Source organism: Macrobrachium rosenbergii, chromosome 23 (assembly GCF_040412425.1).
Source record: "Macrobrachium rosenbergii isolate ZJJX-2024 chromosome 23, ASM4041242v1, whole genome shotgun sequence".
Taxonomy (NCBI): Eukaryota; Metazoa; Arthropoda; class Malacostraca; order Decapoda; family Palaemonidae; genus Macrobrachium; species Macrobrachium rosenbergii.
The window spans coordinates 61,395,535-61,407,619 of record NC_089763.1 but is presented as its reverse complement, the minus strand read 5'-3'; the positions used below and the strand labels follow the sequence as shown (position 1 = coordinate 61,407,619).

The following is a 12,085-nucleotide window of genomic DNA, read 5'->3' as shown; positions in this document are numbered from 1 at the left end:
AGGAGAAAATCCATAACCTGGCTCACAGTGATAGAGGAAGAGGAAAAGCCCTTCTTTCTACACCAACCCTTGAAGGTTGCTCACTTCGCTAGATATATCCTGTTAGATGAAGAACTTCTGGCTCTAGCGATGGCCCGTGCCACCTGGCCAGAAAACCCCTCGCTCTGACCAATTTTAGGATAGTCTGAAAGCAGTCAGGTTCAGAGCGGGAGATTTTGAAGATATCTCGTGAAGTGGGGTTTGTATGAGCAGGTCTGCTCTCATAGGAAGGGTTCTCGGAACGTTTACCAACCAGAAGAGAAACTCCGAGAACCAGTGGTTGAAAGGCCAAACGTAATGATGATGAGTCATCCTCGGTCCCTTGTGAAGCACCCAGAACTTCCATGACTTCTCCCAGAATTTTGAACAGGGAAAAAGGCGTAAACATCTATTCCCGTCCAATCCGAGAGAAGAGCATCTATCGCAACTGCTCCGGGTCGAGTACAGATGAGCTTTATAGAGGGAGCCTCGCTGTTCTTGAGGTCGTGAAAAGATCCACAAGATGGCGACCCCAAAGTTTCCAAAAATCTTGGCAAACCTCCTGATGAAGGGTCCATTCCTTCGGCAGGAGTTGATGGCGCCGACTGAGCAGGTCTGCTCCAACATTTTCGACCCTGCAACAAAACTTGTGAGAATCGAAATGTTGCAGCATAGGCTCAAAGAATAATCTCTCTTGCAAGGCTGAACAGGAACAAGAGAGTGTTCCAGGTAGGTAATCCAAAGCCGTAGTGTTGTCCGAGTTTTTTGAACTACACGATTGCAAACTTGGACCTTGAAGAATTGGAGAGCTAAAAGATAGCTGCCAAATCTTTGATGTTGAAGTGCCAGGACACCTGTTTCTCTCCAGGTTCCTAACACTTCCTCTCCCTTAGTGTTGCCCCCAACCTGTTGACGACCCGTCGGAAAAACAACACTCTCCATCGGGTTCAGAAGCTTGAGGAGATCCCTTCTGCAATTTCGTTGGATCGAGCCACCACTACAGATCCTCTTTTACAGAAGGAAGAATTCTCAATTCCTCTTTCCAAGTCTTCCTTGCTTTGCCAGTTCTCCAACAGAAAGAACTGAAGAGGCCTGAGATGCAGACTCCCCAGGGAAACAAACTTCTCCAGCGAGAAATGGTCCCCAGCAGACTCATTCATTCCCTCACCGAGCATGTTTCCTTCCCAAGAAGGCCGAGACTTTATCGAACATAGAAGTTGCCGTTCTTAGCGACGGAGACCCTATAAAAGCCGCTGAATACATCTGAATTCCCAGACACCATGGACAGTGAGGGGATCAGCTGCGACTTTTCCACATTGACCAGAAGTCCCAGGGACTTCACGAGTTGCAGAGTCAACTGAAGGTCCTCCAGATACCTTGTTTAACGACGCTAAATCAACCAGTCGATCAAGTAGAGAGATCCTGACGTCGACAGGGTGCAACTGCATCGCAACGTTTTTCATGAGAAGTGTAAACACTCGAGCAAAATGTGACGCCAACAACATCTGGTGTTCCCAGGCGGTCACCCAACTTCAAAACTGACCAGACCCAAGGTTGCTTAACTTCGCTGATCGGACGAAGCGGTGCTTCAACGTGGTATGGCGTTGTCCCCAAGACAACCTGAGATACTTCATCGAACGTGGATGAATTGGGCGTGAAGATAAGTATCTTGGAGATCCAAAGATACCATCCAATCTCTGGGATGAAGGGCTCCTAGTATTGACTGGCTGCTGTCTCCATCTTGAACTTTTCCTTCCGGACCAAGTTGTTCGGCCTGTTGACGCCAAGAAGTGGGTCTCCAGCCTACTGAAAGTTTTGGGACTAGAAACAATCTTTAGTAAAATCCCAGGGAACTGCGTAGTCCAAGACCTGTTCCACTGCTCTCCGCTCGAGCATCTGTTGAGCAGGTCAAACAAATTTTCTGTTTGACAGGATGGCAATTGGGAAACAAAAACAAAGGAGGAGGGGGGACAGGAAGGGAATCAAGTAACCTCTCTCTCTAACAGTAGGAGGGACCAAACGTCTGCCCCTCTCTCTTTCCAGGCTTGTGGAAAATGAAGCCTGGTTGCTAATGGAGTCTGGAGATGAAAGGAGTCACTTGCTACCTCTCTTGGAAGTGACATTCCTTCGGGAAAAAACTCTCTCGTAGTGCGGGTCTCGTGTTGTTTCCCATGAAGCTCCTTTGTTTGTAGGCAATTTATTTAGCTTTCGTTTGCTTTTGTTTCATTGAGATCGGTATTCGTTATGGAGTAGATGCAGTTAGAATGTCGATAACTTTAGTTTTGAGATATCGATATTTTTGCTTCTCTGTGTATTTATTTGCTTGCTGTTACACAGTTTGATGTTTTATGACATATTTGAAAAAGCCAAAAATATAACAATGACTTGCAGAGTAATATAACTTCGCTAAAATGAAGCTAGAAGAAGCGAGTGTCAAAACACGGCTCAGGTTGGGCAGCGCGTGACGTCTTACTTAGTCAAGCTCTGAGCTGCTACTGACTGACTGCCACTGACTGCCCTGCGGCATTCCTGGCTTTAAGCTGATGCGTACTAGGTCCACAGGGTTGCCATATAACATTTAGGTATTATTATTTCATAGCTAAAAGGAAATACTACCGATATACTGACATTATCATTACATTATACCAAAAATGTAATTTTGTCTATGATAGGGTTACTGTTTTTGTTTATAACTCCTAACTATGGCGACTTTTTAATAAAACTTTCTGAGAAGATAGTCAGGATATGTATGATGCCATATATAAAATATCCCAGAAAATTTTGATTTTTCGTCAAACGCTCCCCTTAAGACAAAGACAACTGACGAAGGTGGAGAGAGAGGGAGCCAAAGGTTGAAAAGTCTCAGGAAACAGATCCTTAAAGTAAAATAGCCAGAGTCTGATAATCAGAGGAAGAAGAAGAAGAAAGATGTTTCTCTTCATCCAAAGGCTGTGGCACGAAAGAGTATGTTCTTCCCCAGCTGGCGGGTCTTGAATGAGTGGTGAAAGTAGTTCGATTACGTGCCATCGTAAGCGGGAACTCCAGCGATCGAAGAAGTCGTGGCTAAATTAAGAAGGACATCAGATGTTGAAGCGGGTAGTTGTGCGTCATGATGTACAACTGGGCGGCGTCAACACAAGACTTGAAGCTATCGGGCAAGCATTGCGGGCGTCATGGCGTGAATGCGCAGGCTCTGTTACAAAAGAAGAGAGTCACAGCGTGGCGCCGCGTCATGGCTAGCGGCGCCCGGCGTCAAGGTGAGGCGCGTGAAGCGTGAGAAAGCGCCGCGAAGAGCAAAACACGCGCTCCTGGCGCGAGTCAAGAGAAAAGTCCAACACCTCAAATCGGGAAGACGATTAGGAAGCCACTAAACACTCTCTCTAGGCGACAGGCGAAGCTCCAAAACACCTAGCAGACGAGGAAGGCGAAGCAGAGAGCGAAGGTGAAAGTCTGTACCTCTTAACAGGCAGTTTCGAATCTTGAAAGGTTCATGAGAGCATCCAGCTGTTGTTGCAAACCCAACAAAATCTTACGCGTAGGAGAAGCAACTCTCTCGGGAGAAGGGCTGAACCTGAGAGAAGGAAAGGGGCGAGAGACATATACTTCCTTCTCACAGGGAAGAAGCTCTAGCCCTTGCCTTAGCGCGACAGGGGGTCGAGTAGCGTCATCATCCGAAAAACACTTTATTCTCTTCTGCGGAGGAATATCACGCAACTTTCGGGAAGAGCACAAACGTCTAGAGGAAGAGGACGTGAAGCATCCTCTCCTCTAAGCTTCTCTTAAGAGGGCGAGTCAACCGAGCTCCAACCCGAGGCGGGAGGACGTGTCGGAGGACGAAGCAAACCTTCAGGATGCGTGCCTGTGCACGATCCCTGGCAGCCTGGGTAGCGTCATCAGGACCTGCCAAGGGACGCCAGATCGGTGGGAAGCCCCGTAACCCTCATGCGGCTTTCAACATGCCCCCTCCTGGTCCTGGGAGTTCGATAGAGGTCCAGGCCTAGAGGCATTATAGGGCCGATCTGACGCCCCTCCACAACACTAGGGCACTAGCACTAACACTTCGTTTGAATTGCATTCACTTTAGTTTCAAGAGCACGCATTGACTCCAACACGAGAGCCAGGGTATTACCTTCTGCAGCAACAAACTACAGGGTTAGAACTAAAATTTACTACAGGGTTACTAGTAGGAGAAAACCCTGACTGTCCACCTAAGGATGCACTCAAGGAGGAAGATCTCCTCAACCTATCACGCTCCAATTTAAGCATATAGGCTTCATATTTCTTCCACTCACCCTCAGATAATCCCTCATTCATTATACCGATTATCATTGAGCATTGAACACCCTTACATATCATACATAAAGTGTGAGGAACTATCAAAGTCTTCGATAGCCTCACCTTACATTCACCCAAGCTACAGACTCGATAGCTAGAGGTAAGACATCTTAATTATAAGAAAAGTCAAAATCGGTCCACAAAGAAAGTATGCCAAGTCACAGATCCAGTCGTATACCAAAAAACAACCAAAATACTTAAGTGACAACAAATTTCCGAAATCCAAATGGCGGAGGAACTGACAACAGGTGTTGACAGTTCGGCGACAGAGAAATCTGAATAGAAAATAGGAATGGTTCCTGATACCCGCCTCCCAGCGGCGGGAATGGGTACTAACCACCTGCCCGGCCACTGCGTGTGCCGCGAATTTTGAAATTCTGTCGGACTTGGAGAATACAGTTATATATATATCTGACAGGTAAGTCTCATGAACAAATCAACAATTTATGGCGCCAAAAAATCGCGATTTCCGCTTATTGGTGCTGATAATTGGGTACTGGCGCCAATACATACCTAACAGAGGTGCCAATAACCAAATTCAGCGATTTTCAGTGCCTATAAGTGCCAAACATCGCTGAAAAGTGCCCAAAATCATCGATTTTCAGTTATTAGCGATTTTCACTTATCACACGTTGTGAAACGAACCCTGCCAATAACCAGGGACTATGTATATACATATACACATATATATATATATATATATATATATATATATATATATATATATATATATATATATATATATATATATATATATATAAAATTAAAATATCTTAGTTTAACCAGACCACTGAGCTGATTAACACCTCTCCTAGGGCTGGCCTGAAGGATTAGATTTATTTTACGTGGCTAAGAACCAATTGGTTACCTAGCAACGGGACCTACAACTTATTGTGGGATCTGAACCACATTATACAAGAAATGAATTTCTATCACCAGAAATAAATTCCTCTTATTCTTCATTGGCGGTCGGATACTCAAACGCATGGCCAGCAGAGTGCTAGCTGAGAACGGAACCCACTACTTCCAACAAAACTATATATATATATATATATATATATATATATATATATATATATATATATATACACAGACAATTTCTGGCCCTCTAGAGTAAATTTTAGAGAGAGACGAAAGAGAGAGAGAACCAAGAGGAGAGAAGGGATATTTAGTCCTTCTATAAAATTTACTATAGAAGAAGAAATTGAATTTGAATTATCTTGATGTAACTATCCATAGACATGATAAAAATTTCACCTTTTCAGTCTTTTGAAAATCAACCAACATTGCCTCTTTTATTATTATTCCAATCATCATTAAATTGCCTCTTTTATTATTATTCCAATCATCATTAAAATGTTAAATTCTCTGGAATGTTCTTGAGGACTTAACACATTTGTAGCCCGCAGTTCATTGATGCCGAGATCAAAACTATTTAAGATATTGCTTTGAAACTTAAATACCAAAGGACCTTCGTAGATGTAGCATGGAAAAGAGCCAGGAAAACACTTTATTTAACTAATAACAAACTTGAATTCAGCAAGCATAATATTCTTAAATTACCATATGGTGAAAGGTTTTTGCAGTCCTAGAATTTTAAAGCTTTTCAACATAAATGTTGTTTTTAGTAATTTTAATGTTAAAGTTTAGTAATATAAAATTCTCCAAGAGATGTTTCTGGTTCATCTATGAAATTCCTTTAAAAAGTATATGATAAAATATATTATGGACAAACTGGAAAATCACTATCACAGCGAATCAAACAACACCAATACTCTGTGAGAAATGGCCAAATATCGAATGCATTATTCGTACATATGAGAGATTTAGATCATCCTATTAACTGGAGTGAAGCAAGATCTTTAGTTCCGTGCAACAACACAGTTAAAAGGAATATCATTGAATCTTGTTTTATCAAGTCAAATAATGAAAGTGTTCTACTGTAAATTTAAGTCTTGGTTTGTTTAAACTTGATGCCTTCATAATTAAAAAAGTAGTTGATAAATATAAGCAAAATTAGTATTCAGTTTCATACGTTTCTGCAATTTGAATGGGTAATATTCTGTATCTCTTATGGTTAAGTATATGGTTCTAGTTTGTGACCACATGATCCCGGATTTTCCTGGATTACCCTTCTGTTTATTACCCACTGGCAATTAACCATCTGGTATTCAATTTTATACATGTTTTTGGATTTTGTATGGCTAAACTTTCTTATCTCTTGTAGTTAGATCTAAGGTTTTAGTTTGTGACTACTTGATCCCAGATTATCCTGAATTATCTTTCAGTTTATGGGGGCCTCTATAGGTCGCCGTAGCAGAACGGTGCTGCGCGCCTTATCTGCATTTTTAAAGATGCCTGCAAGCTCGTATGTTCTGGCAAGTAAAATAACATAGGAAAACGTCAATTGCCAGTCTCTCACAGTTCTCCCTAAGCGCAGAAAACCGGCAACTGCTGATTGGTGAACCAAAAGCTAGCGCATGCCTGTTAAGGCTTAGAATCAGTAGTACTATGGTACATTCACATCAGCCGTGCATTTGGTGCCTAGCGCTGTCCCTTACAACGCTCCTGATTGGCTAGTGGTCAGCCAATCACAGCACTGGAAAATGGCCAGCCTGCAGTCTCTCTCAAAGCTCCGGAGAGTAAAGATCTCTGCTCCGAGACCTGAGGAACATGTCTTTCAAAAGTTATAACTTTCATTAAACCTCAGTTTTACCCAAAGAATAGTAGTGTTTCCCAATTTCATCACTAAACATGTCAAGCCAATGGCTGAAGGATTATAATGATATATGAATTATTTACTTCAATAAACTTAATGGTAAGATATTTGATAGTGAAATAAACAAGAAATTTTTAAAGATAAAATGTATTCTTTCATTCCTTACATGGCATCGCAGTGCATTCATCATTTTTCGTCTTGTGTCTCATAAAATTTCGTAGCTTAAATGTCATAGATGGCAATGCTACCTAAAAAGTATGGGTAGGGCTATCAATCAATATGAAAACAACAAGCAAGCGATTAAGAATATTAAAATGTGCAGGGATGCACGCAGACTATAGCATATATCCCGGGCAACTAGCCAGCTCTTTACACATTCCTTAGGCCTACTTCTAAAAGAATCTCTTGCTTTCGCTTGTTGTTATTTGGGGCCATACTTGAATGACGCTTATATGTCAGATGTTGCATTCAAGTTCAATAAACGAGCCTAGAATTAAGTAATGACTCGTCTATGGCCGTCCGCATAAAGAGGTAACTTCTCTACCCGGGTACGACCAGCTGCACTTGACAGTAGGCCTACGGTAGCACCCTATCAGGGGCCGCGATACGGAAAACAATTACAATGAGTAATTATAGACTACATACATACGTAGATACATAGAAAAGTATGGTATGTGTATGTAACTTTTTTTGCAGGGGAGCGAGGAGGCTCACAATGTTAGGAGTGTAGCTGATTGCAGACAGCCATGGACAAGTCATTACATAATCCTAGGCTCGTTTATTGAACAGTGCTGTGATTGGCTGACCACTAGCCAATCAGGAGCGTCATAAGGGACGGCGCTAGGCACCAAATGCACGGCTGATGTGATTGTACTATAGTAATGAATGAAAAGTGCCTTTGGAATGGCTCCCACTATCCATTTATTCATCCCTTCTTTTTACACTTGTTTTTCGTGTTCCAAATGACATATATAACAGGAAACATAACAATATGGTACTGAAACCTTTTCCCAAGTTATTTGCCCAACCAAAAAACCCAAATTCCCAACGGGTCTCCACTACTGTTAGCTATTCTTGAGAGGGTTTTACCAAACCAGTTCTGAGATAATTTACAGCTTAATTACAGCTGAGCAACAAAATATTACTTTAAATTCTTGTTCAGCAGGTAAAGTTCTGCAGAAAGACGTCAACTGCCATAGCCTAGCTCACCGCAGACAGCCGGCTTAGATCTACCAATATCTGACCTGCCTTTCCACCAAACAACAAAAAGAAAAAAGACGGCTAAAACTTTACTTTAGTTGCGCACCAGATTCCCAACAGTCGTCGATCGGGACAGGTTCCTCATACATAAATAGACATAACCTTTCCTGTAATGCTCAGTCCTGACCTCACCAGATCTTACCTGCCTGACCTAACGTAGGGTGATGTGCACTGACCTGGCCCTGGACACCCCCCTAAAAAGGCTGTAGCCTAAACTGTCCATGTCGGTGACCGGCGGGAATCAATCAGCGCAGCTACATTCAAGTTTTACTGCCCCGGGAGCGCCTACAGTTTAGGTGGCCAAGGCTGTGGTGTAGGTTCCGTCTAGGAAACTGGCGGACGAATACAAACAAGACAAACTTTTCCTGTAGTGCCAGGTCCTGACCTAACCAGATGTAACCAACCTAACCTAACATAGGGCGGCGTGCCCTAACCTGGCCGGGGGGGCTTTGCCCCCCTGGACCCCCCCAGAAAGCATGAGGTCCCGGAACTAATTACCTTGGCAGAGTTATTGTAGCACGGGCAGGTGTTACGTGGCCTGGCAACCGAAACTGTAAACAACCCCTGCCCCGGTATAGCCTCTGGCGTTGTCTAGCCTCCCTTCACAAGTCGTTCGGCAATGACTCCCATCCCCATCTCCACCCCCCCTGGGGAACCCTACTGGTACCAGCAGCAGCTGCCCTCGTCCAATGTGCTACAACATGAACCACGGGTAGCATGCAGGGTGAGGGGTCATAACTTACTTCAGGAGAGGGGTCTGGACCCCCCGGTCAGGTTCAGGCATGAAGACCATGGTTATGTATGGTAAAGATAAGCCTGATGAGGTCATGCCCCTCTGAAATGTCAACTACAGTAGGTATCCCACACCCCTCACTCTGCACTCGCTCCCAACCACATCTGATTAGACTGTACTACAACTACAATACATTAACAACAGTGGGCTGACGTGCCACTTGGCTTTGCCTTTGGCTCTGGCTCTGGCTCTGGCTCTGGCCTACCTGCTCCTTCACTCGGGCCCTCAGAGGGGCCAGCTGCTGCTCTATCTCTGCATCCATTTTCAGATGGTTTATGTTTATAAGTAATTTCCGTTTGCTGGCGTGCTTCTTAGAGCCCCACTCCGATACTGACTTGTCGTGGAAAGAAGATGTACAAATTCGGGCACTTGGAAAACAGCGCGGCAGGTGGCACAATCGGTTGCCTTTGGCTACGAGCGAAAGCAACTGGAATGTCTTCATTTAAAAGACAGCGTGGTTGCTCTCACGAATCACGGCCTGCTCAACACAACTGATCTCCTCTGTTTAGTCAACGTCGGTAGGAGACTCAAATGTACCTGGGCCGATAGCATGAAGTAACCATCTTTCCACTCTCATTTTATGCCGAAGCATCAAAAAGAAAAGCATTCAAATCCGCTCCTTTATTTCATGAAAGAAGTTTCACACACACACACACACACACACAAACATATATATATATATATATATATATATATATATATATATATATATATATATATATATATATATATATATATATATATATATATATATATATATATATATATATATATATATATATATATATATATATATATATATATATATATATATATATAGAAGGTAATGCCATGAAGGAAAGTGAAATGATGGAGTGGTGCTAGGCCTTTTGACTTACTCTCCTTTACTTAGCAGACTGATAGAAATATAAAAATGAGTTTACAAAGAAATCTCGTATAAATGACAGATGGGGATTATAAAGGAAAACATGTACCTAGAATCCATCGCAGCTGAAGAATTGGTAGACCTACCAAAACATGGGTAAATATTTAAGAGGTTTTACAAAAGATTAGGCCCAACAGTTCGGAGGCAGGGACAGGTCAATTAAAAGATTATACAGCGAAAGATACTGACCACCAAAAAATAACTGTGGAAAGAATAAGCTGATTACATATGTAATAAAAGTGCAACACAATCATTCTCCTTATGGTAAACAATAACAATTTTTGCAAAGTGAACATTTTCACAAAAATTGTATTAAACATACGAATTTAGAGAAAAATATATAAGGTAACTAATTAGTAATTAAGTCACTGATTTTATCTTTAAGGTCATTCTTGAACATTTTACTAATACAGTGGTCCAAATAATACATGCCAGGGCTAAGGCTAGAATTACAACTGGTGTGAGGTTCAAGAGAAATGCCAAAAGAGAGACTGATTCTTTATTATTCTCGACAGGTATTTATAAAACAAAAGCGGACGGAAAGATAGAGGGTGACCCGAGGCCCCCCGCTGCATCCATACAGAATTTGTGTTTTCTGACAAGCATAAAAATACGTACAATATTCGTTATATGGCATATAAAAGGTAGATATACATATCGGCGGAAAGGCCATACAATGATGCATAAGATGAGGTACATAAAGAATCTGAAATAAAGACAGGTAATATACATGACGTGTTAATGTACATCTGAAGGGGGAAACACAAGAAAGGAGAGGTGATTTGTCGCTCTTACAAATACTGCCCCCCAAGACAATAATTAGAGGAGCAATTATTGGATGAAATAACATTAATCACGGAGGCGCTGGGGCAGTAGGAGTGGGCCCCTGCTTCTGGAGAACTGTGGGCGCAGGGTGGAGCTGACAACTGGGGTTGGCTAGATGAGTTTCCTGGGCTGCCCCGGGCCCCGCCCTCGTGGGGAAGCGGGTGCGTCCGCAGGCAGGTATTGAGGGGGGGACTCTGGGGCACCTGCCTTCTTCTTCACATACTTCGCTGTCCAACAGCAATGCGGGTTTCAGCCTGTCGATGGTGATCTAGTCCTCCTGCCTGTGGATGTCGAGGAGGATTGCTTTGCTGGCTCGCTTGATGACTCAGTGGGGCCCCCTGTAGGGCCTGGTTGAGGGTGGCCAGCGGGCATCTACCCTGACGAAGACGTAGGCGCAGGAGTGTAAGACGGGTGGGCTGTAGGCAATGGTTCTGTCAGTGAAGGTCTTGTGGCAGGGCGCGAACTTTTGTGCAAGTTCCCTCAACCTTGGGAGAGGGTGTTGGTGCCGTCGGCTGACAGCGGGAAGAATTCACCAGGGACGGCCAGTGTTTCCCCATAGACTTTCTCAGCAGGGGAGGCGTCGCCATTTGCTTTCAGTGCGGTGCGGAGACCCAGCAGGCCCCAGGGCAGCTGTTCCTTCCACCTCTCATTGGTGCAGCGTGCCATGAGAGCTGCTTTAAGAGAGTGGTGTGCCCTCTCAACCATGCCGTTCACTGTGGGGTTGTATGCCATTGTGCTGTGTAGAGTTGTACCCATCAGGCATGCCAAGGAGAACCAGAGCTCTGACAGGAAAGCAGGACCCCTGTCCGTAGTCATGCTGTCTGGCACTCAGAAGCGGCTTATCCAACTGGAGATGAGAGCCTCTGCACATGATGTTGTTGATGCTTCATCCATGGGGGTTGCTTTGGGCCAGTGAGTGGAGCGGTCTATGACTGTCAGGAGGTATCTGGCTCCCCCCAACTGCGGAAGGGGCCCGACGACGTTGACGTGGATGTGGCCGAACCGCCGACGAGGTTGGGGAAAATTGCCGATCCCGGACTCTGTATGCCGGGATGTTTTGCTCGTCTGGCACAGGATGCAGATCCTTGCCCACTGGCGGACGTCCTTGTTGATGCCATGCCAGACGAACTTGTCAGTCATGAGGCGCGCCGTTGTGCATCCTGATGGATGGGAGAGACCATGGACTATGTCGAACACTTGCTTTCTCCTC

At 43.9% G+C, this 12,085-nt stretch overlaps 1 protein-coding gene across 2 annotated transcripts in view; it reads right to left on the bottom strand.

The window, feature by feature from the left end:
- GlyRS (glycine--tRNA ligase) overlaps positions 1-9,686 on the bottom strand; it is a 615,776-nt gene extending 606,090 nt beyond the window's left edge. For both annotated transcript variants that reach the window (XM_067126048.1, XM_067126050.1), the window contains exon 1: positions 9,331-9,686. In XM_067126048.1, coding sequence (XP_066982149.1) covers positions 9,331-9,567 — 237 coding nt within the window. In that variant the 5' untranslated portion in view covers positions 9,568-9,686. The remainder of the gene's footprint in view (positions 1-9,330) is intronic.
- Positions 9,687-12,085: the final 2,399 nt, after the last annotated feature.